Source organism: Nerophis ophidion, linkage group LG08 (genome assembly GCF_033978795.1).
Source record: "Nerophis ophidion isolate RoL-2023_Sa linkage group LG08, RoL_Noph_v1.0, whole genome shotgun sequence".
NCBI lineage: Eukaryota > Metazoa > Chordata > Actinopteri > Syngnathiformes > Syngnathidae > Nerophis > Nerophis ophidion.
The window spans coordinates 8,465,746-8,483,699 of record NC_084618.1 but is presented as its reverse complement, the minus strand read 5'-3'; the positions used below and the strand labels follow the sequence as shown (position 1 = coordinate 8,483,699).

Below are 17,954 nucleotides of genomic sequence, written 5' to 3'. Positions count from 1 at the left end.
CAACTTTTGGTTGCTAATAAAAAAGCCTTGCTTGTACCGGAAGTAGCAGACGATGTGCGTGTGACGTCACGGGTTGTGGAGCTCCTCACATCCGCACATTGTTCACAATCATGGCCACCAGCAGCGAGAGCGATTCGGACCGAAAAAAGCGACGATTTTCCCATTAATTTGAGCGAGGATGAAAGATTCGTGGATGAGGATAGTGAGAGTGAAGGATTAGAAGAAGAAGAAAAAAAGGAAGGGCAGTGAGAGCATTTCAGATGTTATCAGACATTTAATAGGATAATTCTGGAAAATCCCTTATCTGCTTATTGTGTTGCTAGTGCTTTAGTGAGATTATATAATCGTACCTGAAAGTCGGAGGGATGTGGCCACGGGCGTGGTGACCACCAGTGTCTCTGAGGGAAGCTACGTTTCTCGACTAGGCGAAGCGAAGGCAGCAGGTCGGGCCGGGCTGAGCTTTTTTTTCCCCTCCTCCACGGTGGGAGGATCCCACGTTCGAGGGCGGCCGGTCGGAGGAGGCTAGAGAGTCCGCAGCTGCCTTTTTGACAGGTGCACAAGGAACGACGCAAGCTCCGCTCATGTCTACGGTAAGAGCCGACTTATTACCACAATTTTCTCACCGAAACATGCCGGTTGACATGTGGTAGAGAACCATGTTCGCTTGACCGCTCTGTTCCATAGTACAGCTTCACCTTCGGCAATGTAAACAAGGAAACACTGGCTGTGTTTGTGTTGCTAAAGGCGGCCGCAATACACCGCTTCCCACCTACATCTTTCTTCTTTGACTTCTCCATTATTAATTGAACAAACTGCAAAAGATTCAGCAACACAGATGTCCTTAATACTGTGGAGTTATGCGATGAAAAGAGACGACTTATAGCTGTGAACGGTGCTAGACCAAAATGTCCTCTACAATGCGTGACGTCATCATACCGCAACGTTTTAGCATGACACTTCCGTGCGAAATTTAAAATTGCAATTTTGACAGGAACAACACAAAGCTGTCATTGTTCAAAAAAAATATTTATATAAAAATCCGTGTCATGATTTATTGATGTAGTCAAGGTTACAATGACTTCACATCAAACATTTCACTTTGATGTATTTTTTAGGGAAAATATTTCATATTTAAGAAAAGTTTAATTTTGACAAAAAGGGCCTAGAACAAACAAAACCATTAAAACCAATGATAAAAAAGATGGACAGATCTTAAAAATAAAAATAAACCATAATAATGTATGACTTATGTTTAACACATGATTTTTGTGAGTTTTTCTTTGTCTTTTCAAACTGTCATTGTTCAAATAATGATAATGAATTAAAATCTATGTTATGAATAGTTGGCCTATTTAAGGCTCCAATTACTTCCCAACTGATCTTCCACAATGAATATTTTTTGGGGGAAAATGTTTTTACTTTTTGTTTAGGCATTAAAAACACTGTTTTCTTTCAACAGAAAGGGCAGAAAACAAAAAAAATATATATAAAACTTTACATCGACAGATAGTTGTGAAGTTGATTCGAGCATTGAACATTTGCTTATATGACATATTTTTGACCTTTTTATGAGGGGAGCCGTAAAGGTTAAAAAACTATCTTTTATTTTGAAAATTTAAAAAAATGGCCACCATGTGTTTTGTTTTTTTTGTTGGGTGTTTTTAGCGTGCGGGTCTCAGTGGAAAAAGTTTGGCCTGGCAGATTTGACAATTTAACACTCTTGAGAAAGCTATGTAGGCGAGCTATGATCCAAAGTGCGCACATTTCCAAAAGCCAGTTTAAGAGACAGCGCCCTCTGCTGGCGACGTATAAAGAGCGTGACAAGCAACCTGCGTGACAACCAACTAGTTCTTCCCCGCCCAGCAAGTCTTTGTTTGGTCACGGTGACACACGCTTGTTTGTGCCTTTTGAGCAGAGCGCGGAGAAGCAAGGCAACCACCTCAACATGAACGTGTACAAGATGAAGGGACAAGCCTGCGGGGGCCCGCTCAAGACCGAGGTCAAGGAGCTGAAGGGGGACCTGCGACCCGCGCCGCCTTATCCGTCCCGGGTGAAGACGGTGGACAAGGGCACGCAGGTCACGCCGGAACGAGAAGCTGTAAGGATATACCTCCCCTCCCCCACTCGAATGTATGAGTCATGTGTCAATTGGCAGTCTTTCTGGAATGTTCCCACACCCCACAACTGGATTTGTCAGAAACATGAGGTGTTTGTGTTGTGTTCCCAGGTGGTTGCTAAAGACTGCAAGGGCACCAAAGCAGAAGACGAGCCGCCTCCCATGTGGTTTCGATCCTACATGGAGAAAGTAAGACTTGGATTCAGTGGGGGGGGCGGGGCCTAAAAACACATGAGAACAACATTAAAGAACACAAAGGACATAAAAGACGTTAAAGGAGATCAGAGCTGATCAGAGGCGCCATTTCTACAACAATTAACTGAGCAGTAAATACTAAATAGTCCCATGCATAGACTGTTTGCAGACCGGCCACAGACTGAACAAAGCAGCAGAGAGAGCGCACTCTGTCGTAGGCCGCCCAGCAGCTGGGGCACAGACTCCAGTCTGCCACTAACTTCATGCTAACATTCGATGGAGGAATCCATTGACAGGCTAACAAAACTTGACTCAATTCTAACACACAATGGACGACCCATTGAAAGGCAAACATAAGTTAGCATCGCCATCGTTTTAAAGTTGTAAAAACGTTCATGCGCCTTTATGCCACTGGCCTAATGTTCACATACGATGGAGGGTCCCATTGAAAGGCTAACACAATTTAGCCCAATGCCCACATACAGTAGAACACATCGTTAACGGGCTAACATAAATTAGCATCGCAATCATTTTAAAGTTGTACAAACGTTCACCAAATGAGATTGTAACGGAACAAAATTGGCTGATATGCCACTAACTTGATGCTAACATACAATGGAGGAACCCATTGACAGGCTAACACAAATTAGCCCAGTGCTAACATACAATGCCATTGACAGGCTAAAGTTAGTTAACATGGCAAATGTTTTAAAGTTGTACAAAGGTTCACCAAATGTGACTCTGTAACGGAACAAAATGAGCTCTTATGTCACTGGCTAAATGCTAACACGTTTTAACGACTTGCTGATATTGATTTTGTGTTCTTGAGTGAGTGATATTCAGAATTCCTATTGTGGTGAACATAGCACGCCTGTAAGGTGATTGGCGAAGAAGGAGGAAGCGTAGTTGTTGCGGAAATGAGAATGAGGATGGACGTGCATGTGGAAGGAACAAGATAAGTTGAGCTGTTAGTAAAAGTTTAAAAAAGAGTGTCAGACTTTGGGTGCACTTCTGGACGCTACAATATGACAGACTAACTGTGATCATTTTAAACTTGTGCAAAGTTTAGACTTGAACAAAACAAAATTGTCCCCTTAGCCGCTCGCTTAATGCTAACATATGATGAAGGCTCCTATTGACAGGCTAACAAAAATCAAACTTTTACAAAACATTTAACAACTGAGATTTTAACAGAACAAAATATGCTCATAACTTACAACCGAGGATCCCTTTGACAGGCTAACAAAAAGTAGCCTCGCAACTGTGTTCAACTTTTACCAATGTCTAACAATCAAGACTTGAAACTGAACAAACTTGGCCCCTATACCACTAGCTTAATGCTAACATACAAAGAAGGATCCCATTGACAGGCTAACAAAAAGTAGCCTCGCACCCATTTTGAACTTTTACCAAGGTTTAACAATGGAGACTTGAAACAGAACACACTTGGCCCCTATGCCACTAGCTTAATGCTAACATACAATCAGAAATTAGCATCTTGGTCATTTTAAACTCGTGCAAACGTTTACAAATTTCAGTGGCACAAAATTGGCTTATGCCGCTAGCTTAATGCTACCACACAATGGAGGATCTCATTGACTGGCTAGCAGATGAGATTTTAACTGAACAAAATGGACTTATATGCTGCTATCTTAATGCTAACATACAATGGAGGAACCCATTGACAGGTTAACAAAAAGTAGCATTGTAATCATTTTAAACATTTACCAAATGAGATTTGAATGAACAAAATGGACATGTAACAAAAAAATGCATGTGTGGAAACAAATATCCATGCTAACTTTGTACTGCTCGGTCAGTCTGCTGCTCTGCAGCAACAGAGGCCTATTGCTCAAACCTCCAACTCTCATTTAAAACAAACAACTTGGTGGATGTGTCGTGGAACATGATTGGCTGAGACGGCAGCACATATCTCACCTGCAAGGGGAAGTGTGTAAATTGTGCCGCCACAAGTACAAAAGCCCAAAAGCAGTGAAGTTTTCAGCTTGTGTAAATGCTAAATAATAAGAGAATACAACAAATCCTTTTCAACTTATATTCAATTGAATAGACTGCAAAGACAAGATATTTCATCTTCACACTGACAAACTTTGTTATTTTTTGTAAATTTTAGCTAATTTGGAATTTGATGACTGCAACATGTTTCAAAAAAGCTGGCACAAGTGGGGAAAAAAGAGTGAGAAAGTTGAGAAATGCTCATCCAAGACTTATTTGGAACATGCCACAGGTGAGCAGGCTAATTGGGAACAGGTGGGTGCCGTGATTGGCTATAAAAGCAGCTTCCATGAAATGCTCACTCGTTCACAAACGAGGGTCACCACTTTGTCAACAAATGCCTGAGCAAATTGTTGAAGAACAACATTTCTCAACAAGGAATTTAGGGATTTCACCATCTACGCTCCGTAATATCATCAAAAGGTTGAGAGAATGTGGAGAAATCACTGCACATAAGCCATGATATTACGCACCTTCCATCCCTCAACATCAAAGAGCCACATCAGTGTGTAAAGGATATCACCACATGGGCTCAGGAATTCTTCAGAAAACCACTGTCAGTAACTACAGTTGGTCGCGACATCTGTAAGTGCAAGTTAAAACTCTACTATGCAAAGCCAAAAAACATTTATCAACAACACCCAGAAACGCTTGGCTGGGCCCTAGATCATCTAAGATGGACAGACAAGTGTTCTGTGGTCTGACGAGTCCACATTTCAAATTGTTTTTTGGAAACTGTGGACCAAAGATGAAAAGAACAATAGGCCCAAAGTTGTGTTGGTTTTGGGTATAGTAGATGAATGTGTGACGCTCTCCCTCTCCCCCCCCCCCAGTTCAAAGACGAGGTGGTGAAGGAGGTGGTGGAGAGGATGTGCAGTGACTTCTCCGGCCAGTGTTGCACACACAAGTCTCCCGCAGCGGCCCCCGAGCCCAGTGGGCCCAGCTGTGCTCCCATAGGCCCCAGGCCCGGGCCCCCTGCCGCCACCATGGGCCCCAAGCCGGGCCCCTCCACCTCCAGCGGGTCCCTGGGTTACACCCCAAACTGCAGCAGCTGCAACAAACTGACCTCTGAAGGAGCCTACAAGTGCAGGTAAGGATGGGACAGGTAAACAATAGTTGGAAGAACGAGAGCAGTCCCGCTGAATGCAGGATTAAAAATTCACTTTAAAATATGATTTGAATTAAGTAGTTAAATGTTCAATAAGTCATTATTTATTCCTTTTTTAACACACACATACTGACTAATTTCATTTTAACAACACATTATTTTTTTTATCATTTAAGAAATACATTAGGTTCTTAGCACATTGATATTGTAGTGCACATATTATATAAGTTTACTTTTGAAATATTATTCAAACTACTTTCATGGTTTTATTTTATTTAGTAATTGTATTTAATTCAATGATTTGATAATACAGCATCAATTAGTTTGAAATAATATTAGCTTTTATTTCAATATTGTATTAATTTGATCATCTTTTTTTCACTTTATTAATACAAATGTTGATATTATGATAGACATATTTATAAAATGTACATTAGAATATCAATTTAAACTACCTCCTGCAAGATTATTTTATCCAGTCATTCTATTTAAAACATTTTTAATAATTCAAAATAATCAGTTTTTTAATTAATTTAATACTTAAATGTTGAATAAGTCATTATTTAATTATCAAACTATATTTGTTTATATTAATTTCCCTTTTTAATGAAACATATTTATGGTGTTTTATTTTTTAATGTATTTTTTTAAGACAACTGGCCACCACATTGACATTTTGATACACACATTTATAAGCTTTAGAATATTAAATTAAACTTTAATCGCCTTTATTTTTTTATTTAAGAATTCTATTAATACATTTTTTTTACCAATTATTTATTCATTAAGCTTTTACAAATATATTAGTTTTGTATGAATTCTTGACTTATTCATATTTGATTACGTTTTTAAGTATTATTATTTATTAGTCTTTTAGAAAATAGATTTTCTTTATTTTTTATCAATCTTTTTAAATTAATGTATTAAAATGTCCTACCTTGATATTATTTATACACATTTGTTACATAGACTTTAAAATATTAATAAACTACTTTTACCATTATTCATGTATAAGTACATTTGTTTTTTATTTATTTAATTCTTACATGTTGAAAGAGTCATTATTTATTTTTAAAGCATATTTGTTTATATTAATTTTCCTTTTTATTGAGTGATATTTATAGTGTTTTATTTTTTAATGTATTTATTTCAAGACAAATGACCTCTACATTAATATTATCATACACACATTTATTGAATAGACTTTGAAATATTAATTTAAACTTCCATCACCATTATTTTTTTAATTTAATAATTGTATTAATATATATTTTAAGAAATTATTTATTAAGCGTGTTTTTTTATGAATGTATTACTTTTTCATAATATGTTTTTAAGCATTATTTAAAAAAATAGATGTCTATTTTTGATAAATATTTTTTTAATCAATGTATATGTAATAAAGTGTCCTCAAACTACTTTTACCTATTAATTCCTATTGTAAATATGTACATTTACTCTCATCTATAAGAGCAGCTTTTGTTGGCCGCCATGAAATATCATTTCAAATGACCGACTTTTGACATGTTAGTCTTGTTTCTCCTCCCGACCCTCATTGAATGAGATTTCCTTCCAAATGGACTCTTTTCCCCCGCCAGCGTTTGCCCGTCCTGCATCCTGTGCGAGATGTGCCGCCACAGCCACGACCCCAGCCACAACCTGGTGAGGACCAAGACGCCGCTCTCCATCCCCGAGCACGGCATGTCGGGAGAGTCCAGGTAAAGAGCGAGGACCGCCTGCCAGCCGGGTGTTGGCGTGAAAGGAACAAAGTCATGTGCTCACAGTCAACCAAAACCTGGTCACGCCCCAAAGCAGGTTCCCGCGGCGAGGAGACCGGACGGTGCGCAAGGCGGAGCGACAGCGGCTGAAGGCGGAGCGGCGGCAGCTGCGAGCCGAAGTGAAGGAAATGAAGAAGAAACTGAGAGTGGAGAAGAGGGGCCTGCAGTGGAGCGGACCCTCCACCTCAGGCAGGGTCGCCCTGACTAACACGGCCTCCACCCAGGCCCCCTCAGACACAGCCTCAGGTCCCGCCCCCGACCCCCAGGCCTCCAGTCCAGAGTAAGCGCCGCCAAGGGGGGGTGCGTCCGACAGTGCTGGGTACCTCCCATCCAGCATGGATGCGAAAGAGTCTTTTTTTTCTCCTGCAAAGGCAAATCTTTGTAATGGAGTGTGTGTGAGCTGCGGGGGGAACTACTGCTGCTTCCTAGATTTAACAAGAAAAATTGCTTTTGAGCTGCGCACAAATCTGGGCTCCTGCTTTTTTTTTGCTTGCTAGAGCAGAAAGGAGCCGTTTTCAACAATGCTCTGTACATTGAAACTAGGGGTCCCGGGGCCTTGCTGCCCACTATGGCCGCCTTGTTTCTGGATGAAAATCTGCCCGACGGCACCCGTCTGGAGCCCGGGACCAAGTTCATCAAATACTGGAAGATGAGGAACTCTGGGACTATCGGCTGGACCGCAGAGACCAAGGTACCCGCCCCTAGAGGACCGCCTCCGCTCAGTGCAGTCCTTGCCCCTCCCTCCCCGCTAAGTCTTCCCTGCTTCATCACTGTCATTTTCTTCTTTGTCCTTGGCTTCCCTGGTGTGTCTACTCCTCTATTTTTGTGTCTATGTGCGCATCCAGCTGGTGTTCATGTGGGGGAACCTCGGCCTGGCGTCCAACGGGAAGCTGGCGGTGCCCGTGCCTCTCTTGCTGCCCGGGCAAGTGGGCGTGGTGAGCGTGACCTTTGTGGCCCCCGTGCTGGAGGGCACGTACACCTCCCACTGGCGCCTGGCGCACGGCGGCCAGCAGTTCGGCCCGCGCGTGTGGTGCAGCATCGTGGTGGACGGCCTCAACCATCCCCAGCACCACTGGACACCGCTGGCGAGTAACACTCTGCACCTTGTCAGCCGCTAATGCTAAGATGCTAATGGCGCTAACGTGGTCGTAGCAGCTGAGGTCAGCGGCCAAGGATGAGGGGGACGTCGGCGACGAGGGCCCTTTCCTGCCTTACGTGGACCTGCTGACCGCACAGGTAGACTCTGGGACCAGGCGGTCTCAACATGGCGCCCATTAACTGGCTCTTTCTTCAGGATCTCCTGTCCTTCGAGTTAATGGACATCAACATTGTGCAGGAGTTGGAGAAGGTTCCGACCAACACTCCCGTGGGTAAGTGGGAGGAGCTTGATGCTGTCAGAGACTTGCTGTAAGCTGTGTTTGTGTTGCAGATCTGACACCCTGCATGTCCCCGCTGCCCCACGACCTCCCACACAAAGACCACACCGACGCCCCGAAATGTTTTGGTAACAGTATGAACACATAACTATCGTATGAAAACATACATTGTCTAACAGTCTGATTACATAGGGGATTGAATGAAAACATGCATTGTATGAATATGTAGGGGATGGTATAAAAACATACATTGTCTAACACTATGAATGCATAATGTATAGTATGAAAGCCATTCCACTGAACGCAGCTCCAGAAATTAAATGCATAAAATTCACTGTAAAATTATTGTTTGTAATTAAATGTTTGTCATTCTTAATTAGTATTTTTTAATATACACATTTTTATATATAACATTTTAATAACTCCTTTTTTTACTATATTAATATTGTTGAAATAAATGTTAAAAAGGTCATTAATGCACACATTTTTAATAATTACAACTCATCGTTTATCCATGTTTTAAATACCATTTTTTTTTCACAATTTGTTACTAATGAATATTTTTGTAGTAAATGTTTATGTAATGTCGCTTTCTGCCCAAATGCAGCTGGGATAGGCTCCAGCACTCTCCGCCACCCTGAAAATGGATGGATGGAAGTTTATAAGCCAATATTTATTCATCTTAAAAAAAAAAACACCTCATTATTAACCATTTAACAAATATGTATATAATTCATATTTATTCATCACTTATTATTTTAGGATTAATTAGATGTCATTAAAAGTCATTATTTACTCATCTTTCAAATATACATTTGTTTGTCATAATATTTTTCTATTAACTTATTTTAAGTTAATATTATTTTGGCGGGTTTTATTTTATTTTTGTTAATATATCAATACAAAAATGTTCGGCATATTGATAATATGAATGCCTATATTAAATGGACTTTAGAATATAAAATTAAAATACCTTCATCTTTTTTTAAATAATCAATCATTTTATTAATTCAATTTTTTATAATTTAATATTCCTCTTTTAAGAAATATATTTGCATATTTTTAATGCATTTATTACTAACTCATATTTGTTTATTCATTTTTTAAAGGAGTATTATTATTAGTCTTTTAATAAATATATATTTCTGTATACATTTTTGTAATACTTTACTATTTATTAATGATTTTTCAAAGCAATGTACTACATGAAGTTATACACATATTTATTACATGACTTTAAAATGTAAATCTGAACTATCTTTAACAGTCAATACATTCTAGCGAGCTATAAAAAGCATTTTTGTACCTGCTTCCTAAAATCAAATCTCATTAGGGAATATAACTTAAATTAACATTTTTATTTACATATTTGTGTTTCTCCTAATCCCAACCATATTTTAATTGGATTGTCTTAAGAACAAAAATCGGTGGGTATTCACTCAGTCCTGTTATCTTAACACATAACCCCGGAAAATGTTTGAAATATTCATCTGCAGGTAGTTGCTACAACAAAAGTATTTGTCTGTGTATTTAAGCATATTTCAACTATGAATAGGTTTTCAACTATTTGCACAGTTCCTCAAAATATATTTATTGAAATATGCGTGGTGTTAGCTTCAACACTGGTTGGCCAGATTACAAAAGGTATGGTTGAATGTTGACAAAAGCCATTGATTGGTTGCATTTAAAGAATGTTGTTGACGTCAGGAGGGACACAGAAGCACCCGTGGGAGGCGGCCATCCAGGAGGAGGAGCGTGAGGAGGAGATCAGTGGAGCTCAGTTCCTGTTCGAGACGGTCATCCGCTCCCTCACCTTGGAGGAGGCCCCCGACCACAAGCCCGTACAGACCAGACACCATTCCTGCAACCGCCTACCGAAGGGTGAGGAGCCGCTGTCAGCATCGTCCGCCGTTTCCATGGCGACCCATCACTAACTTTGTTTCCTACCTCGCAGTTTTCCCCTGGGGCTGCGACCCCGGCTCAGGGCAGCCAGAAGGAAAAGAGAACGGCGGCCCCCTGGCGGAGAGTTTAGCTCCTCCCCCCTTTTTATTTCTCGGCCAGCAGGAAGAGATGACAGGTTGGGAAACACCTGCCTAGATGGATCATCTGGTCATGTCAGTTTGCTGATGAATGTGCATTTTGTCTGCTTCACAAAAAGCTGCGCCTGCTAGCTGGCGTCGCCATGACGACGACGATGATGACGACAACGACGACGACTGCAAAGATTGCAAAGTGGAAGAATGGGACGAGGTGAGCTTAAAAGAATCATAACTTTTTTACTTGACGACGTATTTTCCGGACCATAGAGTGCGTCGGCATATAAGCCACACCCACCAAAAATATATTAGCCGTTTAAGTCCAATATAAGTTGCAGATATATAAGTTATATGCAATATATATATACTATATATATTTGCATGCATTTGGATTTTAGCCCCCGGCCAAATTTTTTTCGTCCAATCCAGCCCCCCTTAGCACCAAAAGATGGCACCGCAGCTCAAACAATAACACACCTTCTCAGTGTTTGAAAAAAGGAGCAACTTATAGTTGGGAATTAATGATTTTTGAGGGTTGTGTATCATGTTTGGCCTTTGACATGAATGTATGACCAGTATGTGTGGTCTCAGGTCAGCAGCATGACCTCGTCCTCCTGCGACCTTTGACATGAATGTATGACCAGTGTGTGTGGTCTCAGGTCAGCAGCATGACCTCGTCCTCGTCCTCCTGTGACCTTTGACATGAATGTATGACCAGTGTGTGTGGTCTCAGGTCAGCAGCATGACCTCGTCCTCGTCCTCCTGTGACCTTTGACATGAATGTATGACCAGTGTGTGTGGTCTCAGGTCAGCAGCATGACCTCGTCCTCCTGTGACCTTTGACATGAAAGTATGACCAGTGTGTGTGGTCTCAGGTCAGCAGCTTGACCTCGTCCTCGTCCTCCTGTGACCTTTGACATGAATGTATGACCAGTGTGTGTGGTCTCAGGTCAGCAGCATGACCTCGTCCTCCTGTGACCTTTGACATGAAAGTATGACCAGTGTGTGTGGTCTCAGGTCAGCAGCATGACCTCGTCCTCGTCCTCCTGCGACCTTTGACATGAATGTATGACCAGTGTGTGTGGTCTCAGGTCAGCAGCATGACCTCGTCCTCCTGCGACCTTTGACATGAATGTATGACCAGTGTGTGTGGTCTCAGGTCAGCAGCATGACCTCGTCCTCCTGCGACCTTTGACATGAATGTATGACCAGTGTGTGTGGTCTCAGGTCAGCAGCATGACCTCGTCCTCGTCCTCCTGTGACCTTTGACATGAATGTATGACCAGTGTGTGTGGTCTCAGGTCAGCAGCATGACCTCGTCCTCGTCCTCCTGTGACCTTTGACATGAATGTATGACCAGTGTGTGTGGTCTCAGGTCAGCAGCATGACCTCGTCCTCCTGTGACCTTTGACATGAAAGTATGACCAGTGTGTGTGGTCTCAGGTCAGCAGCTTGACCTCGTCCTCGTCCTCCTGTGACCTTTGACATGAATGTATGACCAGTGTGTGTGGTCTCAGGTCAGCAGCATGACCTCGTCCTCCTGTGACCTTTGACATGAAAGTATGACCAGTGTGTGTGGTCTCAGGTCAGCAGCATGACCTCGTCCTCGTCCTCCTGTGACCTTTGACATGAATGTATGACCAGTGTGTGTGGTCTCAGGTCAGCAGCATGACCTCGTCCTCGTCCTCCTGTGACCTTTGACATGAATGTATGACCAGTGTGTGTGGTCTCAGGTCAGCAGCATGACCTCGTCCTCCTGTGACCTTTGACATGAAAGTATGACCAGTGTGTGTGGTCTCAGGTCAGCAGCTTGACCTCGTCCTCGTCCTCCTGTGACCTTTGACATGAATGTATGACCAGTGTGTGTGGTCTCAGGTCAGCAGCATGACCTCGTCCTCCTGTGACCTTTGACATGAAAGTATGACCAGTGTGTGTGGTCTCAGGTCAGCAGCATGACCTCGTCCTCGTCCTCCTGCGACCTTTGACATGAATGTATGACCAGTGTGTGTGGTCTCAGGTCAGCAGCATGACCTCGTCCTCCTGCGACCTTTGACATGAATGTATGACCAGTGTGTGTGGTCTCAGGTCAGCAGCATGACCTCGTCCTCCTGCGACCTTTGACATGAAAGTATGACCAGTGTGTGTGGTCTCAGGTCAGCAGCATGACCTCGTCCTCCTGCGACCTTTGACATGAATGTATGACCAGTGTGTGTGGTCTCAGGTCAGCAGCATGACCTCGTCCTCCTGCGACCTTTGACATGAATGTATGACCAGTGTGTGTGGTCTCAGGTCAGCAGCATGACCTCGTCCTCCTGTGACCTTTGACATGAATGTATGACCAGTGTGTGTGGTTTCAGGTCAGCAGCATGACCTCGTCCTCCTGTGACCTTTGACATGAATGTATGACCAGTGTGTGTGGTCTCAGGTCAGCAGCATGACCTCGTCCTCGTCCTCCTGTGACCTTTGACATGAATGTATGACCAGTGTGTGTGGTCTCAGGTCAGCAGCATGACCTCGTCCTCCTGTGACCTTTGACATGAAAGTATGACCAGTGTGTGTGGTCTCAGGTCAGCAGCATGACCTCGTCCTCGTCCTCCTGCGACCTTTGACATGAATGTATGACCAGTGTGTGTGGTCTCAGGTCAGCAGCATGACCTCGTCCTCGTCCTCCTGCGACCTTTGACATGAATGTATGACCAGTGTGTGTGGTCTCAGGTCAGCAGCATGACCTCGTCCTCGTCCTCCTGCGACCTTTGACATGAATGTATGACCAGTGTGTGTGGTCTCAGGTCAGCAGCATGACCTCGTCCTCGTCCTCCTGCGACCTTTGACATGAATGTATGACCAGTGTGTGTGGTCTCAGGTCAGCAGCATGACCTCGTCCTCCTGCGACCTTTGACATGAAAGTATGACCAGTGTGTGTGGTCTCAGGTCAGCAGCATGACCTCGTCCTCGTCCTCCTGCGACGACTTCATCATCGTCCTCCCCGACTGCTTTGACACCAGCCGTCCACTAGGGGAGTCCATGTACAGCTCCGCCATGTCGCAGCCCGACACTGTCGTCACGGCAACCCTGGCCAGCCCAGAGATGCTGCAGGAGGAGGACTACCCCTCCGATGTGGGCGGGGAGGAACAGCAAAGTGTGGTGGACCAGGACCAGGACCAGGACGGGGTTGAGGGCAGCCAGCCCCTCACCATCCACAGCAGCGTCAACCAGATGCTGTGCGCCTCTCAGACGCTGGAGGCCGCCACGCTCACGCCGGAGGTGGTACCTGCGCCGCCGGCCCTCTACTCCCCAAGGTCAGGCGCCCGCACCTTCCGTACCTCACGTCCTGTGGGAACTTACTCACAGTCTTGTCTCAGGTCTGAGGCGCTGTACTTGGCCGAGGACGCCTGCCATGAAGCAGACCGCTCGCACACGCCCAGGGTCCACGCCAACGGTCAGTTGGAGCCTTTTAAGTGTTCAGTAAGAAAAAGGTCAACGTTTGCATATTCACCTTACCCAAGCAGGGATTGTCCCAACTAGCGCCCGCCAATACCAAACTCTACTTTTGTCTTTCGTAATAAATGTTCATTAAAGGCCTACTGAAATGAGACGTTCTTATTTAAATGGGGATAGCAGGTCCATTCTACGTGTCATACTTCATCATTTTGCGATATTGCCATATTTTTGCTGAAAGGATTTAGTAGAGAACATCCACGATAAAGTTTGCAACTTTCTGTGTTAAGAGAAAAGCCCTGCCTGTACAGGAAGTAGCAGACGATGACGTCACATGTTTGATGGCTCCTCACATATTCACATTGTTTTTAATGGGAGCCTCCAACAAAAACAGCTATTCGGACCGAGAAAACGACAATTTCCCCATTAATTTGAGTGAGGATGAAAGATTCGTGTTTGAGGATATTGATAGCGACGGACTAGAAAAACAAAACAAACAAAAAAACGCGATTGCATTGAGACGGATTCATATGTTTTAGAGACATTTACTAGGATCATTCTGGGAAATCCCTTATCTTTCTATTGTGTTGCTAGTGTTTTAGTGAGTTGAATAGTACCTGATAGTCGGAGGTGTGTGTCCACGGGTGTGTTGACGTCAGTGTCTCAGGGAAGTCGACAGCAGCTGTATGGGCGGCACAAGCTCAGCTGATCTCCGGTAAGAAGCGACTTTGTGCCCACAATTTTCTCACTGAAACCTGCTTGTTGACATTCAGTTGGGATCCATGTCCGCTCAGATCCATAGTAAAGTTTCACCTCCGTGAATTTTAAACAAGGAATCACCGTGTGTTTGTGTGGCTAAAGGCTAAAGCTTCCCAACTCCATCTTTCTACTTTGACTTCTCCAATATTAATTGAACAAACTGCAAAAGATTCAGCAACACAGATGTCCAAAGTACTCTGTAATTATGCTGTTAAAGCAGACGACTTTTAGCTGTGTGTGTGTGCAGCGCTCGTACTTCCTAACAGCCCGTGGCGTCAAGCGTACACGTCATCATTACACCACGTTTTCAAGAAAAAACTCCCAGGAAATTTAAAATTGCAATTTAGTAAACTAATTTGGCCATATTGACATGTGTTGCAATGTTAATATTTCATCATTGATATATAAACTATCAGACTGCGTGGTGGCTAGTAGTGGCTTTCAGTAGGTCTTTAAGTCTCATTTGCAATCTCAGTTGCACTTTCAATATAGTTGGAAAAAAACTGCATATAAATGAGTAAACATTAAACCTCAACAGGTAAACTAAGAATAGCAATATCAAATAATAACATTTTTTTTTATTGTTTTTAACCTTTTACATTTATTTTAACACCATAGAGTATTTTTATGTAAAATAGAATATTTGTTGATTACATGGCAGAAATAATATTGACTATTATTTTGATTGATATTGTAATCAATTGAAAACATGATTATTTATTGTACCGCCAAAACTTTAAATATAGTTAAAAAAATGAAGTTACATTTAATTATTTTAAGGATAAAAATGAGTAATAAATAAAGCACAATAAGTAAAGTAATAATAGCAATAACAATACATTTAATTTACAATGGTCATATAAAAAAATACAATTCAGTTTTTTACCTTTTACATTTATTTTACCTCCATAGAGTGTATTTTTGTGTCAAATAAAATGTTTGTTAATTAGATGCAGAAATAATGATCACTACTATTTGGATTAGTTGGGGCTTCACGGTGGCAGAGGGGTTAGTGCGTCTGCCTCACAATACGAAGTTCCTGCAGTCCTGGGTTCAAATCCAGGCTTGGGATCTTTCTGTGTGGAGTTTGCATGTTCTCCCCATGAATGCGTGGGTTCCCTCCGGGTACTCCGGCTTCCTCCCACTTCCAAAGACATGCACCTGGGGATAGGTTGATTGGCAACACTAAATTGGCCCGAGTGTGTGAATGTGAGTGTGAATGTTGTCTGTCTATCTGTGTTGGCCCTGCGATGAGGTGGCGACTTGTCCAGGGTGTACCCCGCCTTCCGCCCGATTGTAGCTGAGCTAGGCGCCAGCGCCCCCCGCGACCCCAAAAGGGAATAAGCGGTAGGAAATGGATGGATGGATGGGCAGTAATGTATAGGTCAACTATGATATGTTGACCAGCTAGGAAGTTGCTTCTTCCAGGAAGCTGAATGTGTTATGTTGCGTCCTACAAAGTGATTGTACTGCAAGTACTGTATCTTCCAGACTGTATAGCACACCGATAGATAAGCCCCGCCTACATAATTTTGGGAGAAAAAAACTTTTTCCAAATATTTACATTGTGAAGTGAGTTATATAACAGAAATATGTTGTAAAATGTTTATTTGCAAAGCTTAACTGTTTACAAACAGTGTCTGGAACAAGGCAGCAAAAAGGCTGATCAAACAAAACAGAAGTCATGGTCACTCGCTGCGGAAGCTAGCTCTCCAATCAGATTAACAGACGTAATAACTCTACGGTGGCATTTTGGTCAATTTGTGAAACTAAAACAATACAAAAATTAAAGCTATTGTAAGTTAATACTAAGGATGTCTTAGCATATGAGCTAATACTAACGACGCTAGCTTCATCACATTATAATAGCGCATATGAATTGTTTTACTTACTTCCAGGGTGTATCCCGCCTACCGCCCGAAGCAGCTGAGATAGGCTCCAGCGACCCCAAAAAGGGACTAGCGGTAGGAGATGAATGGATGGATGGACGTAAAACTTAGAAATGTTGCTTGGAGTGATGAACAAAGAAGCCATATGAGCGGAAACACTATGGACAACAGGAAGACAGGTTGCAGTTCGAAGCTTAGTCCACACAGACCAATCCTGTATCACTTGCAGCGAGCAAACTGGTCCAAAAGATGGCGCTGTAGCACAAACAGCACACCTAATTTGATGTCTTTGCTCGTCTTTTTTAAAAAGTATTTGCAATATGCCTCCAGCAAAGAAAAATCCGTAAATGAGCCGTACCGTTTTATAAGCCGCAGGGTTCAAAGCGTAGGAAAAAAGTAGCGACTTGTACTCTGGAATTGATGATATTTTACTTTTATTACACGTTCATCTTTTCATGAACACATTTGAAGGCCTTAAAATGGCCATGTAAAGTTGCTAATGCTAACAGCAGCCTGTCTATGGCTAATCCAATGTAAATTAGCATCGAGCTAGCGCAGTTTGGAAAAAAGGAGCCTTAGTTTTATGTTGGAGAGTTTTCTACCAAACTTACTTGCTTTGTTGGTGTTGAACATTGCAACATTACTGCGGACACACACACACACACACACCAATTTCATGTTGTCAGCCTAAAGGATCCTTGGAGAAGATATTTCCTGTGGTGTTATTTTGAGAAGGCCTGCTTGTGTTTCTTTGATGACAGTCCAAACTTACAGTTCCAAAAACTTGAACACATTATTGTTGCAGCTCACACTCCATAACATCAGATTTGACCGGGTTTGGGTTCCAAGAGGAAACACCATGGAGGAAAATAAGGAAATAAGACTCTGAGTTCTTCCTCTTAAGTTGTTTTTTTAAGCAGACTTGTATTGTTTTGCAGTTCCTTTTGGTCTGTCCAGATCTGCTGGCTCAGCATCCAGTGCCTTCGAGACATACAACCCCAGACCAAGCAACGCACTGCAGCCCAGGTCATTAGTTGTAGTATTTCAATAAGCACTTGACCGCTGTTCTTTTCAGAACTTAAGTCAACCAGATGTCACTTTGGTTTCATGCTGGTGCTCTTTCCAGGGGCCAAGGCGGCATCACAGAGGGACTGGTCAAAGGAGCTCTTTCAGTCGCGGCGTCTGCTTACAAGGCTCTCTTCACCGGGCCCAACTGTCCCATACAGGTACCAACTGTCCCATA

At 42.7% G+C, this 17,954-nt stretch overlaps 1 protein-coding gene across 2 annotated transcripts in view; it reads left to right on the top strand.

Moving 5' to 3' along the window:
• The window catches only part of nbr1a (NBR1 autophagy cargo receptor a), a 29,428-nt gene that overhangs the window by 1,036 nt on the left and 10,438 nt on the right, over positions 1-17,954 (top strand). Inside the window, exons 5-21 of one of the 2 annotated variants that reach the window (XM_061907608.1) lie at positions 1,916-2,098; positions 2,228-2,305; positions 5,161-5,417; positions 7,034-7,153; positions 7,248-7,493; positions 7,757-7,904; positions 8,059-8,298; positions 8,366-8,449; positions 8,508-8,583; positions 8,643-8,717; positions 10,297-10,470; positions 10,544-10,666; positions 10,748-10,839; positions 13,542-13,924; positions 13,988-14,064; positions 17,650-17,737; positions 17,838-17,937. In XM_061907608.1, the coding sequence (XP_061763592.1) occupies positions 1,916-2,098; positions 2,228-2,305; positions 5,161-5,417; positions 7,034-7,153; positions 7,248-7,493; positions 7,757-7,904; positions 8,059-8,298; positions 8,366-8,449; positions 8,508-8,583; positions 8,643-8,717; positions 10,297-10,470; positions 10,544-10,666; positions 10,748-10,839; positions 13,542-13,924; positions 13,988-14,064; positions 17,650-17,737; positions 17,838-17,937 (2,544 nt within the window). The remainder of the gene's footprint in view (positions 1-1,915; positions 2,099-2,227; positions 2,306-5,160; positions 5,418-7,033; positions 7,154-7,247; positions 7,494-7,756; positions 7,905-8,058; positions 8,299-8,365; positions 8,450-8,507; positions 8,584-8,642; positions 8,718-10,296; positions 10,471-10,543; positions 10,667-10,747; positions 10,840-13,541; positions 13,925-13,987; positions 14,065-17,649; positions 17,738-17,837; positions 17,938-17,954) is intronic. The other variant, XM_061907609.1, reaches the window with a different exon arrangement.